Source organism: Trachurus japonicus, chromosome 11 (assembly GCF_045865225.1).
Source record: "Trachurus japonicus isolate A0001 chromosome 11, Traja_1.0".
Classification (NCBI taxonomy): domain Eukaryota; kingdom Metazoa; phylum Chordata; class Actinopteri; order Carangiformes; family Carangidae; genus Trachurus; species Trachurus japonicus.
The window spans coordinates 5,524,108-5,539,416 of record NC_140917.1 but is presented as its reverse complement, the minus strand read 5'-3'; the positions used below and the strand labels follow the sequence as shown (position 1 = coordinate 5,539,416).

Below are 15,309 nucleotides of genomic sequence, written 5' to 3'. Positions count from 1 at the left end.
CGCGTGTAAGTGTAGGTGTGTGTGTGTGTGTGTGTGTGTGTGTGTGTGTAGAAGAAGCTGCAGTTCCGTCAGTGAAACGTCTTTAATCAGAGACGACGTGTTTGTTCCTCACAGCGGCTGCTGATGTGATTTACACACAATGGGACACACACACACACACACACACATGCACAAACACACACAAACACGCTGCTCAGCTGCAAACACAACAGCACATAATTCTCCATAATGCAGAGACACCAGAGGCCCGAGTTCACATTGGATTAACAGCAGTGGGTGTGTGTGTGTGTGTGTGTGTCTGTGTGTGTGTGTGTGTGTGTGTGTGTGTGTGTGTGTGTGTGTGTGTAGGTGTGTGTGTGTGTGGTTCTTCCTGCTGCTTCCTCCCAGTTCTGTTGCAGCTTCATCTGAAATAAAATAGGAAATCATCTGAGTCCTGCAGAACGTCGGCCATCTTGAACCCCCCCCCACACACACACACACACATAAACACACACACACGTCTAATACACACAGTCAGAGGTGTGTGTGTGTGTGTGTGTGTGTGTGTGTGTGAATGTTTTTCACATTAAAAGCCTTTCTATTAGAAGAGGTCAACAAGACTTTTAATGTGAAAATTCTCACTCTGTGGAGGCGCAGCAGCCACAGTGTTGCCATGGTTACAGCTCATTGATTGATTGACAGGTCAGTGACTCTGTGTGTGTTGTTAACCCCCCCCCCCCTCCTCTCTGTGGGGTCAGTGGGTTTCTGTGTCAGACAGCTGGGGGGGGGAAACACCTGTCGAAGTGTTAATAACACACATAGTGAGACAGCATCAAGTGACACACACACACACACACACTCACAGACTTGGTGAATAAACGATAATAATTTATTTATTTGTTTGTTTGTTCTTCTTCTTCAACGTACAAAAATATCTCTGGTTTCTCTCTGAGCAACAAAAACTGGTTGCTTTCTCTTCTCGTCGTTCAGATTCTTCTCCAGTATAAACCCCCCCCTCCCTGCCCCCCCCCCTCCCCCCCCCCTCCCCCCTCTCAGTTTGCGGGGACCAGCAGGATGAATCCGTCTCGACTCTTCTTGAAGTCGGCGACAGTCTGACCCGGTTTGGTTTCCACGGCGACGCTCTTGGGCTTCCCTCTCATGTGGATCTGAAGAGTCGGACGACAGACCTGGACCGGGAACGGGACCTTCCTGATCCTGGAACAGACACACAACACACAACACACAACACACAACATGATCATTTTTGGAGAAACTATGAGATTATAATGGGTGTGTATTGCACGGAATGTCCATGTCAGAGTGTGTGACATCATCGGTTAGAGTGGGAGAAGTTGTCTGAAATCGTATGAAACTATTCTCTTTCCACGCTCCTCCCGGACACAATTTTCACTCTACACACATGATTTTTTCCTAATTTGTAGACAAACTTGTTCTGTGTCTCACAATGATATCAAAATATCTGAGAGACTTACAGAATTTGAATTGTCAGCCTCTAAGTGCGACCACGTCTGCCTCTGCTCCTCATTGACTCCAATACAAAGATTTTCTGAGAGACCGATGTTTTAAAATCGCACGTTTCTGCAAAATATTTACTGTAGAAACACCAAAATCACACCAAATAGTTCAGGAAGTCCTTACAGCGATGATGGCCTTTTCTGATAGGAGTTACCATTTTGTCACAGTAAGCCTAAATGTGAGACCAGTGCAGAGGCAGAAAATCGCTCTTTTTCTCCACGTTTCTGTCTGCCTCAGCCTGGGGGGCCCCTATCGTCATTGGCAACCACCTCAAGTTGCCGTGGTAACCTCTGAGCCTCAGGCCAGAGCTCGTTAAGGTTCATAAACAATCCACCTGGAGCTCGTTAAAATGTTTATAAACAATCCAGCTGGAGCCACACACACACACACCAAAATACACAGGTAACATACACATGTGCGCGCACTCCTCTCCCACACACAGGTAACTTCATGTGATTAAAGAGATACACACCTAAACACACACACACACACACAGGTAACCTAATGTGATTACAGCTCCTCCATATCAGTGCTTATAGAAAGATGATCATGTGTCTGTCTGATCAGCTCTGTCTTCATCGTGGGTTTTGATTCCCATGTCTACAGAGATGGTATGCCCGGCAGTAGCCCCCCGTGGTCCTATCAAAACTTCCCACAGGAAATTTTCTAGTATACTCGACTGTACTGTACCCACCTATTGACCAGTGTACTCTACTCTACTGTACTCTAGTACTATTGCTGTGTAACGCTGGAGGAGCCTCAGTCAGTGGTAAGTCAGTGTAACATCTCATCTATAAACAGAGTTTGTCTCTATAACTGAAGTAAAAATGTGTTTTAGTTGTGTTAGCTGAGGAGAACTGTTGTTGTTGTTGTAGTAGTAGTTGTTGTTTTGTACTGACCGTGTGAAGTGGTCAACCAGCGCTCCCACCAGTTCTCCCACCCGGTCCTGGTTGGGGCTCAGCTGTCCTCGCTGCAGACACAGCAGGAAGTCGTCTTCACAGGACGTGTGCAGCGCCACCATCTGGTCCACGCCAGACGTCACACTCACCCCGCTCAGCTGTAACACACACACACACACACACACACACACAGACACACACACACATTAGTGTTGTGATGATAATACCAGTGAAGCGTCCTGTTATCTGGATGCTATTGCTAAAGCTAACCATGCTAACAGTCAGCTTCAGGCTACACACACACACACACACTCACACACACACACACACACACACACACACACACACACACACACACACACAGACACACACTGAGTGGCGTTCAGGGTCGCCTCCTGGACAGAGCAGCGGTGTAAATTAATTTGCAGAGCGGAGCAGAGAGGAATGAGGTCGACGTATGATTTAATATAAAGAGTCAGGATCAAAGACCACACATGAGTGGAGCAGAGGATTAATACTGTGGGGGGGTGTTGGAGGGGGGGGGGGGGTAAATGAAGCAGAGGAAACAGCATCACAGTGACGGAGCTCAGAGACAGGACGGTTGGAGGTGAGTCACATGAGGGGGCGGAGCCAGAGGAGGAGGGAAGGGGGGCGGAGTCAGGGTGGACTAAGCCTCTTACGGCCCCCAGAACACAACACACAACACACAGGTTAATCCAGCGGAGACAATGGAGCAGGACGTCCTCTGCCCACCCCCTCCACCCCCCAGCACAGAGGTCACCTGACCGTAACCCACGGTGACAATACGGCTGGACAAGAGGAGCAGTTCAGCAATATCTTTAAACATTGTCTTAGGTTTTGTATTCAGAATATGTTAAAATAAATGATTCCAGTTCTAACCTGAGAAGACCACTATTATCGGAGAAACCAAAGACTACAAATTTTCTTTCCGATCTGATACTGAGTAAAATTCATCACATAATCAATCACACAATCGTACAAAATATGTGAAAATGGTGTTTAAAACACTAAAAAAGGAACATATTGTAAAATAATAAAACCATTAAACCAAAATATTATTTATAATTTTCCCACAGATATCCGTCTTCGCTGTTTGTGGAGCTGAAATAGCTCCACACATGACTGCGCCATTGACTCTGTCTACACAGACTGACTCAGACAGACTGACTGTTGAGTGAGCAGCGGGTTACGCATTACGCAGGCGGAAGAAAAAGTAGTTCCTAAAAACTGCATGTCATTTAGGCAAGGTCTCAATAGTTTAGTTACTTTCCACCATGTTCCTGTTAATGATATGCATGTATGAAGTATCAAAAGTATCGATATTTTCATTTGAGAATCAATTTTTGAGCACACAGACCTGGTATCGGAAGTATGGATATTTCAGTATCGATCCGCACATCACTACCAAAGACTCAAACTACTGTAAAAAAAAACAAAAAAAAAACACTGTCTTTCTGTTAAAGGGGTGAACATCTGGAATAATTGTCCTGAAAATGCTGTACTCTAGTCAACTTTAAAAGACTTTATAAGAACAACATCATTTCTTGTTACAGTAAAAGGGGGTAGGGGTATATAAGTTTGGCTTCAACCTACACTACACCCTTTCAGTTATATAAGCTTGATATACCAAAATAAATAAATAAATTCATGTTGGTTTTACGTCATTTGAAATGAAATTTGAACAATTTTTAACAAAAGTCAGACAAATGTCAATGATATTAAATATTTTATCCACCTACAGTGAATTTAAGTGTACTTATAAAAAGTATATATATATTTTATTCTGAAAAGATTAAATTAAAACTGAGCAGGACTGACCCTAAAAACATGGCATTGCTGTAAAGGTGGATTACACGTGTTTCACATCTGAGTCCAGATTTATTTTGATTTTTATGGAAGAAATACTGGTTACACCACTAGAGACTAGGTTGTATCATGTCATTGACCCATTGAAAGGTTATTGATATTAAAGGGACAATTCAACATTTAGTCAGCTTCTTCTCTCACCATAATCCCTATAGTCACAGCAGTAGGTTTCTCCTGAAATCCCTCCGCCCAGCAGCCGTGTCTGGAATGTAGTTCCGGCTGCATTTCCCTCTAAAACAACTCTGTCTGGTAACGTTGTGTTATTATCTCATAGCGTGGTGAATGTGCAGGTCACAACTTGTCCACCAGAGCGTTGTGGAGTTGTTGGATTGTGTATTTGATGAGTTTGATGAGGGAAACCAAGAAATCCCATTAGCAGCTCACGGCTCTGCTCCGCCGTTCTAAAAATAGCTTGCACCGACAATTAAAGGTAACGAACCTATACTGCCATGACTATAGGGATTATGGCAATGGGCCAATTTGACAAAATGTTGGCGTATCCCTTTAAAAGCAGTGTGAACACAGAGAAGCTCTGACACAGCTGCTCACTGGTCACTGATCCAGAGTCAGAGGGATCGATCAGTTCATCTGCTCATCCATCATCACACACACACGTGACTTCACTGTGTGTGTGTGTTTCATCCAGTCGACTGGAGGGAAACCGGTGAAGTGTTACAGAACTCATCGGGCTCATCGGGTTCATCCAGAGTCTCGGTGCTTTTCATGTTCAACACACAGAGATCAGCTGTGTGTGTGTTTACATCCTCCTCATCATCAGCTGTTTGTCTGTCACATGCATCGGCCTCAGTTTGAAGCTGCACACTGACAGTCACATGTCTTCACACTGCACACACACTGACACACACACACACACACACACCTTAAAGGACAATTCCGGGCAAATTCAACATAATTCAAGTGTATGTTCCTAACATTTTACTGTAGGTCCAAAAGAAGGAATCTGAAGATTTTCAGTAGATAATGAGTGACATTTCAATTTTGAGTGAACTATCCCTTTAATTGCTCCTGTTTTGCGGTAGTTGTGTATGTCCCCGCAAAGCCACAGACAGTGTCAGATGGCGACTCAAACATGCAGCCAGAAGTTTATTTACTTCAAGCAAGTCAAGAGTTGATATTCCTGTGTTTATGACACAAACGGGAGCTTCCGACTGCACGTGAACACACCGAGCGTCAACTTGGGTCTTGACTCCGCCAGACTTTGAATTAGATCTAGTTTTACAAACATGTCGGCTTGCTTGAAGTAAATAAACTTCTGGGTGCATGTTTGAGTCGCCATCTGACGCTGTCTGTGGCTTTGAGGGATGTAAACAGCCTAAGCAGCAGAACTTCAATCCGCTCCCATTCATTGCTGCCGTGGCGATGCGGGGACAGACACAACTACCGCAAAACAGGAGCAATTAAACTGAAAACCTTCAGATTCCTTCTTTTAGGCCTAAAATGTTAGGAACATGAAGCCCCGAGTTGAATTTGCCCGGAATCGTCCTTTAAGCGAGCAGGTTAAACACAGATGTGATGGACTGTGTCTCCTCCAGCCTCCAGGGAAACTCTGATCCACTTTCTAACATCAGACTGAGCCAGGGACACACACACACACACACACACACACACTCTGGACTGTAAGTTTTATTCCTCTCATACTTCTCTCACTTACTGATGGAGGCAGTGAACCAGGTCAAACATGATGGAAGGTGTGTGTGTGTGTGTGTGTGTGTGTGTGTGTGTGTGTGTGACAGCTGGGTGAAGTGAGACTGACCCAGATAGTGTGCGGTGAGGAAGAGGAGCGGTGAGGAAGAGGAGCAGTGAACAGAGCAGCTGTGTTTCCTCCATGTGAGGCTGCAGCTCACAAACAAACATCATCATTAACAGACTGAGTCTCATTCATCCTCAAATAGTTCAAACACACACTGAGCTGCTCTACTGTACTATATACTCTTATTATACTGGTATTATACTGTACTATATACTCTTATTATACTGGTATTATACTGTACTATATACTCTTATTAGGGCCACGGGGCAATCGCACCGAGCACTGGCCCCTACAGTTATTTGTAGGGGCCAGTGCTCGGGGCGAAGCAAACTGCGAAAGATTTTGCATTGAAGTCAATGGGACAGCTGAAAAAAAAGAGCGAAAAAGAAGTTTTACAAACGTCTACTGCTCAGGCATACTTTCACCTAGAGACTTCATTTGAACTTTAAACAGTAGACACAAGTCTTGTGTATTGGTGTATTAATCCACATTTTGATAAGTCATATAGTTTTTGATCAATCCCTGATCAATGACCATGATCATTTTTGGAGAAATTATGAGATTATAATGGGTGTGTATTGCACGGAATGTTCGTGTGAGTGCGTGACATCATCGGTTAGAGTGGGAGAAGTTGTCTGAAATCTTCTGAAACTTTTCTCTTTCCACACCCGGCCACAATTTACACTCTACACACATGATTTTTTCCTAATTTGTAGACAAACTTGTTCTGTCTCTCACCATATGCTCAAAATATCTGAGAGACTTACAGAATTTGAATTATTAGCCTCTGAGTGCGACCACGTCTGTCTCTGCTCCTCATTGACTCCAATACAAAGATTTTCTGAGAGAAGCAGAACGGACCCCTGTTTTAAAATCGCACATTTCTGCAAAATATTAACTGTAGAAACACCAAATCGTGGCAAAATCGTTCAGGAAGTCCTTACAGTGATGATGGTCTGTGTATTTTTTCTGATAGGAGTTACCGTTTTGTCACAGTAAGCCTAAATCGAGACCAGAGCAGAGGCAGAAAATCACTCTTTTTCTCCACGTTTCTGTCTGCCTCTGTCTGTCCTGGGGGGGCCCTATCATCATTGACAACCACCTCAAGTTGCCGTGGTAACCTTTGAGCCTCAGGCCAGAGCTCGTTAAGGTTTATAAACAATCCACCTGGTGCTCGTTAACATGTTTATAAACACACACAGGTAGCTTCATGTGGTTACAGTTACACACACACCAAAACACACAGGTAACATGCACATGCGCGCACTCCTCTCCCACATACAGGTAACTTCAAAGAGATACACACACACACACACACACACACAGATACACACAGGTAACCTAATGTGGTTACAGCTCCTCCATATCAGAGCTCAGTGAAAGATGATCATGTGTCTGTCTGATCAGCTGATCAGTTGATGGACAAATGAAATGTTGTTTAAAGGGATAGTTCAACATTTTGTCAAATTGGCCCATTGTCATAATCGCTATAGTCATAGCAGTAGGTTCATAGCTTTAATTGTCGTGGGGAAACCAAGAAATCCCATGAGCCTCCGTAGCGTAGCTCTGAGCAGCTCACGGCTCTGCTCCGCCGTTCTAAAAATAGCTTGAACCGACAATTAAAGGTAAAGAACCTACTGCTATGACTATAGGGATTATGACAATGGACCAATTTGACAAAATGTTGAACTATCCCTTTAAAGCTGAATGAAAATGTGTGTGTGTCCTCACCGTGTCCAGAGGAAGCCTCTTCAGGACCTTGAACTGTTTCTTGGGCTCTAGTTTGTAGATGAACTTGTCGGTGATGAAGAGGCCGCGGTCGGAGCTTTTATTGAACCTGTTCACCTGAGACAAACAAACAAACAAACAGGCTGAGGGTCAGTGGATCTGTTTTACTATTATTGATTCATTAGAGGATCAGAGGGAACTCATCTGAGCTTCATGTTGATGTTGATGTCACAGCTCAGTGAGTTTCCTGTCACAGCTGAGTCCAGGTCAGTGATGGAGGAACAGCGTTATAAATAAACACTGTTACTAACGGAGATACTTTTATCAGTAACAGTAATCAGTAAAGTTACTGTTTTAACTCTGTTACTGACGATAAAACGCTCCGTTACTGACTCTCAACGTCCAGATACATAATAACAACACACATGTTAAAGTGTAGTTAAAGTTATAAACATATGTTGTTATCATCACTGTGTGTAATGCTGCTGCTGCTGCACTGTCATTTCCCAATAAAGTATATCTATCTATCTATCTATCTATCTATCTATCTATCTATCTATCTATCTATCTATCTATCTATCTATCTATCTATCTATCTATCTATCTATCTATCTATCTATCTGTCTATCTATCTATCTATCTATCGTTCTATCAATCATTCTATCTATCTATCGTTTTATCTCAGTTACTTTCTGGGCAGAGTAACTAGTTCCTTTAGTACAGTACGGTGTGTTGAGGTGTTTGTGTTTGTGTTTGTGTTTGTGTTTGTGTTTGTGTACCTTCCTGCAGAAGCCGGAGAAGATGACCTGAGAGAACTCGTCCTTGTTCCTCAGCTCCTTGGAGACACGGACGAAGGCGGCGCTGGTCTGAGGACAGTCCCTCACCTGCAGGAGAGGGGGGGGGGGCACAGGAGGGTAGAGGGGGGGGGGGTTATCGTTATGTGAGCTCTGATTGGTCGACTTGTCTCTCCACTTCCTGGTCAGACTCCTCCAGGTCCTGGTTCAGTTCAGACTCTGTGCACGTTTCATCTCCTCTCTGGGTCTTTGTGGCGTTAAGCGCCGTCACGTGAAGCTCTGGGTCACGGGGGGGGGGGGCTCTGGACTGGGTCACAGCGGCGCGTGTGTGTGTGTCACAGCCTTCAGGGGGGTGTTGGGGGAGTGGGGGGGAGGCCTTCAGCCTTCAGCCTTCAGGCCTCAGATTAACAGTGAATGAGCCTCATTAGAAGAAGCAGCGTTCACAGTCACGCTGCTGTTTACAGCTGTTTACTGTGACCTCATCACGTGCTGCACATACGTTCACACACACACACACACACACAACGCTGATGAACTTTTAGTTTATATGAAGCACTGAAGTCCTGTTAGTGTACTGTAACTATACTGCTACTATACAATTAATATAATGTTAGTATATATTACTATACTATTACTACAGTGTTAATATTATGTTAGTATAATGTTAACATACTGTAACTATACTATTACTACAGTGTCACTTGCCTGTTAAAGCTCCTACAAAGAACTTTTAGTTTATATGAAGCACTGAACTCCTGTTAATATACTGTAACTATACTGCTACTATATTTAATATAATGTTAGTATAATGTTAATATAATGTAACTATACTATTACTACAGTGTTACTAGCCTGTTAAAGCTCCTACTAAGAACCTTTAGTTTATATGAAGCACTGTAGCATTCCTTAAAGCAGATGTAAGCGATCCAGTCGTTTTCGCTAATGCTGCGTTCCAGGTAGGCTTTTGAAACCGTAAATTACAGCTTCAAGTCACAACTTACGACTTTGTAGCGTTTCAGGCAACCCACTCGTGTTTTTCCGACCTGTTTTACCTGTGAAAGTCACTATAATGGCCACTCGTAACTTCTGACCCGTGAACTCGTACCAGATCGAACTGGTACGACTTCACAGGTCGGAAAAACACGAGTTACGGGCTGCCTTGAACGCACCATAACAGTCCTCGTCCCTACGTCACCACATTCACGGCGTCCCTTGGCTGCACACACAGCCCTGCATACCGTTCTCTCTCCTCATTGGATAAAAACTGTAGGATACGAGAAAAGTTTTCTCCTCGGCTCAGAGCAGAGCAGAGGGACTGACAGACCCGTGTTTCGGTCCAAACACTCTATGTAAGTGATTGCTGTCGGAAGATATAACTATTTAAGACTTATATTAACACAAATATATCACTTACTTCTGCTTTAATGTTAGTATAATGTTAATAAACTGTAACTATACTATTACTACAGTGCTAATATTATGTTAGTATAATGTTAATATACTGTAACTATTCTATTACTACAGTGCTAATATTATGTTAGTATAATGTTAATATACTGTAACTATTCTATTACTACAGTGCTAATATTATGTTAGTATAATGTTAATATGCTGTAACTATACTATTACTACAGTGTCACTAGCCTGTTAAAGCTCCTACAAAGAACTTTTAGTTTATGAAGCACTGAAGTCCTGTTAGTGAACTGTAACTATACTGCTACTACAAAGTTAGTAGGCTATAATTAGGGCCGCGGGCAATCGCACCGGGCACTGGTCCCAACAGCTATGAAATAGCTGCAGGGACCAGTGCCCGGGCGAAGCCCGGGCACTACTGTTATTGTGTGGATTTTTTCTTCTTATTAGTGTGAATGCTGGAAGCATTCACACTATTGTTATTCAGTTCGGCCATTTTCTTTATACTTATTATTATTCTTACTACTTTCACCCTTTTTCAGACATCTTCTACTCCTTCATACTTTGTGCTATTTCAACCATTCATATATCAAAACGTGTGGCTTTTTCAGGACAAGGGTGCTATGACTTTTCTCTTTTATACTATTTATACTTTTTAAAATATTTAACTTTTTCTGCAAATTTTTTCCCATAGGAATGCATTGAAAACGTCTTCAAACTTTTAAAATCTTCTTACTTCTTTGAACCTCTAAAACGTCAGCATAATTTCTCCCACAGACTCCATTTGTCTTTTAAATTGTAGACAAACTTTTAATCTATTCCCGTATGACTCATCTTATTGATATCTTCAACAGTTTTAGATTGTTGGCTGTTTTAAAATCATTAAAATTTTTCACAAAATCCAACTTTATAATGGTTGTGTATTGCGCTTAACGAGCAGGGCTTAGAGTGAGTGACATCATCATTAGAGTGAGAGGGATCGAAAAAACATTCAGGATTTTTTCTGGATAAATTGCCAGCACGGCCACAAATTAAACTCTAGACACATGATTTCCTCACCGGTTTGTAGCCACACTTGTCGTGTCTCATCTGATGTGTTCAAAACAGCAGACAGACTTACAGAATTGTCTCAGTGAGCCTAATTATGCAGCTAGACCTGCTCCAGTGGCTCATCCACTTCAATATAAAAGTAGGAGCAGATTTTTTTAGAAAAACAGAAATGCCCCCCTTTTCTACCTTGCGACGGCAAGAAAAGTTTTTGCCCTACAAACATTTAATGCACATTGGCTCGCTCAGGAAGGTCTCCTTGCCCCAGTAGTCAGACCACATTCTGATAAGAGTTACGGTTCTCTTTTACTGGGCTGTTTTTGGAAGCTGCACTGAGCTCAAATCTCTCTGCTCTGCTCTGCTCTGTGTGCAGTTGGTCCAGCTGTAGTGGCCAGCTCGTTATCATGTCTATTAATAGAACAAGTGCAGGTGCAGCCTGGCCGCTCGTTAAGATGTTTTTAAACACAGCCCCACACACACACATGATAAACCAGACTGACAGAGGATGTCCACGCACAAACACAGGCATCACACTCACACAGACAGACACACACAGACGCTCACACACAGTCACACATGCACACATACACAAACAGACAAACACACAAACACAACACTGTTCCACACAGTAAAATGTAAGCATGGTAGTCGCCATGGTAACTTCTGAGGGCAGGCTGCCACACAGGTGTAATCAATCAGATCATTAGGGAGAGAGGAGTTTTGTGGCGCTTAACAGTTTTACTTTCTGCACATGTACACACAGACAGAGAGACCACCAGACTCACACACCCAGACACACACACACACACACACACACACACAGGTTTTCAGCTCAAATTCATCAGGCTCTCAATTATTTTATACTTTTGATGTAAACATCTCCAACAATTTATATTTTTCTCATGAATTTAAGTTCAGACGTTTAGTCTTTCCAACTCTATTAATAGTAGTACAATTACAGGTGGAGCCTGGGACATAGGATGCAGCTTTTAACATGTGTCCTATCTATCTATCTATCTATCTATCTATCTATCTATCTATCTATCTATCTATCTATCTATCTATCTATCTATCTATCTATCTATCTATCTATCTATCTATCTATCTATCTATCTATCTATCTATTCCCCTCCCTATTTTTTAACCCCTCTGTCTCCTTTTTTTCTTTCTTTCTTTCTTTCTTTCTTTCTTTCTTTCTTTCTTTCTTTCTTTCTTTCTTTCTTTCTTTCTTTCTTTCTTTCACTCACTTTTTCTATCCTTCCCTCTCTATCCATCCATCCATCCATCCATCCATCTACCTCTTTCTATCTATCATCCCCCTCTCTCTTTTTCTTCTTTCTTTCTTTCTTTCTTTCTTTCTTTCACTCCATTTCTGTCTTTTTACTTCTTTGTTTGTTTGATTGTTTCTTTCTTTCTTTCTATTCCTTTTCTCTTCCTTTGTTTTTACTCCATTTCTTTCTTTCTTTCTTTCACTCCATTTCTGTCTTTTTACCTCTTTGTTTGTTTGATTGTTTCTTTCTTTCTTTCTACTCCTTTTCTCTTCCTTTGTTTTTACTCCATTTCTTTCTTTCTTTCTTTCTTTTTTCTTTCTTTCTTTCTTTCTTTCTTTCTTTCTTTCTTTCTTTCTTTCACTCCATTTCTGTCTTTTTACTTCTTTGTTTGTTTGATTCTTTCTTTCTTTCTTTCTTTCTGTCCTTTTCTTTTTTCTCTCTTGTTTCAATCTTTCTTTCTTTCTTTCAACAATTTCTTCAGCTCATTCAGCATTGCTTACAGCATTCACACCATTTCCATTCTTGGAAATGTTTTTTCTAGTTAGTGTGACTGCTGAAGCAGTCACACTATTGTTCTTCTGTTTGGCCATTTTCTTCCGCCTTTTTACGGTCTTCTTCTAGTCCTTCATACTTTGTGCTATTTCAACAATTCATATATCAAAACGTGCAGCTTTTTTTGAACTTTATCGGCATTACTTTTCTCTTTTTAACTATTTATACTTTTTCAAATATTTAACTTTTTCACAAAAAATCTCACATTCATCAAAGTCTCAACCTCTCTTCTTCACAACTCCACTGTAGTGTAGGGGTTAGGGTAACTGCCTGCCAACCCTAAGGTCACTGGTTCGAATCCAAGGGAAGAACTCTTGTTATGTTATGTTGAATTCTGCTCTCCTCCCCCGCCTTCAATTGGTTACAGGTGTTTGTTATCTCCTTGATTACTCATACCAGTTTGCAGCACATCATCACATTACGATGAATGACAACAGTCTTGAAAGCAGTGTGCTCTCTGTAGCCGAGTGGCAGAGTGAAGGATTTATGATCATAAGGTCATAGGTTCGATTCCTGCCTCAGTCATTTCACATCATTGCTTGACTTTTGATTCCAATTATTCAGCTGTCATTGGACAGTCTTTGATTCCTCATAGTATAAAGCTCATTGTAACTCAGGTTCTCTGTGGCCATATGGTTAGTGTGTTAGGTGTTGTGCTATTTCAACAATTCATATATCAAAACGTGCAGCTTTTTTTGAACTTTATCGGCGTTACTTTTCTCTTTTTAACTATTTATACTTTTTAAAATATTTAACTTTTTCTGCAAATTAAACTCTAGACAAATTATTTTCTCCAGTTTTGTAGCCACACTTGTCTTCTGGCTACAAAACTGGAGAAAATGCAAAGAGACTTAGATAATAATTTTAAATATTTTTTAAATGCAGCCAGGGAGCTCTCTGCTCTCATTCAGCCCAATGCTGAGAATTCTCCACAACTCTGTCTGAAACATGCTTATGTCTGTGCTCTCTGTGGCGAAGTGGCAGAGTAAAGGTTTATTGATCATGAGGTCATGGGTTCGATTCCTTACTTTTTTTTTTAAGCAGAAGCCAGTGATCCTCTTATCAAAGGTTTTCTTTACCCCTCACATACTGTCTCTGTCTGTAGCCTAGTGGTTAGCTTGCTGGTCTGGAGACCTGAAGGTTGCTGGTTCAATTCTTGCCTCAACAACAATTATAGTGAATTATTTTCCCAGTTGTCCTCTGTTGACTTCTGATAACTTGCTTCATGTTGAAACTGCTGCTCTCAGCCTGAAATTCACAGAAATTTTCATTCTAAGTCATTCAAGCTTGACTCTCAAGCTTTCTTGATGTTGACAGTGTGCAGATCATTAACAGACAACAGTCTCTGCAACTGTGTGTGCACCGTGGCCTAGAGGCAGAGTGGAAGTCTAATGACCATGAGGTTGTGGGTTCAATTCCAACCTTGGTCAAACATTTGTATGGTGATCACTGCTTGCACTATTTGCTAATTCTGCAACAGCGTTCAGTTGCTATCAGCAGTCACACCATTTCCATTCTTGGAAATGCTTTTTCTAGTTATTTTTCCACTTCCGGCCAACTTTCGATTCGCTACTAGTCCTGCAACTCGAAGAGTTGCAGGACATATTATATATCAAAACGTGCGTCCTGATCGGGATCGGTGTGCTATTACTTTTCTCAACAGTGTACGAATTATTCGCGACGTAAGTCGCGAAATACTGCGCAAAATTTTTGCATGTAAGTCAATGGGACGGGCGGAAAAAAAAGACCAATCATCGGAGTTTAACAAAAGTCTACTGCTCAGGCATACTTTCACCTAGAGACTCCATTTAAACTTTAAACAGTAGACACAAGTCTTGTGTATTGTCGTATTACTCCACGTTTTGATAGGTCATATAGTTTTTGATCAATCCCTGATCAATGACCATGATCATTTTTGGAGAAATTATGAGTTTATAATGGGTGTGTATTGCATGGAATGTTCGTGTCAGAGTGCGTGACATCATCGGTTAGAGTGGGAGAGAGTGAAGAAACATTCTGTATTTTTTCTGGATAAACTGTCAGCACGGCCACAATTTTCACTCTACACACATAATTTTTTCAGAATTTGTAAGACAAACTTGTTATCTCTCATGTCATGTGCTCAAAATATCAGAGAGACTTACAGAATTGACAGAATCAGCCTCTGAGTGCGGCCACGTCTGTCTCTGCTCCTCATTGAGTCCAATACAAATATTTTCTGAGAGGAGCAGAACGGCCTGATGTTTTAAAACTGCCAGCGTCGCCAAAATATTTACTGTAGAAACACCAAATCGTACCGAAATTTTCAGTAAGTCCTTAGAGCAACGTTGATCTGTGTTTTGTTCTGATAGGAGTTACCGTTTTGTCATGCTAAGCCTAATTGTGAGACCGGTTTAGAGGCAGAAAATGGCTGTTTTTCTCCACGTTTCTGT

At 41.7% G+C, this 15,309-nt stretch overlaps 1 protein-coding gene across 1 annotated transcript in view; it reads right to left on the bottom strand.

Annotated features, from left to right (window-relative positions):
• Positions 1 to 1,030: 1,030 nt before the first annotated feature.
• Positions 1,031 to 15,309, bottom strand: part of myo1g (myosin IG) — a 53,883-nt gene continuing 39,604 nt past the window's right edge. The window contains exons 19-22 of the mRNA XM_085790788.1: positions 8,580 to 8,684; positions 7,804 to 7,917; positions 2,415 to 2,572; positions 1,031 to 1,194 (exon numbers count right to left, since the gene is read on the bottom strand). Of these exons, the coding sequence (XP_085646914.1) occupies positions 1,032 to 1,194; positions 2,415 to 2,572; positions 7,804 to 7,917; positions 8,580 to 8,684 (540 nt within the window). The 3' untranslated portion in view covers position 1,031. The remainder of the gene's footprint in view (positions 1,195 to 2,414; positions 2,573 to 7,803; positions 7,918 to 8,579; positions 8,685 to 15,309) is intronic.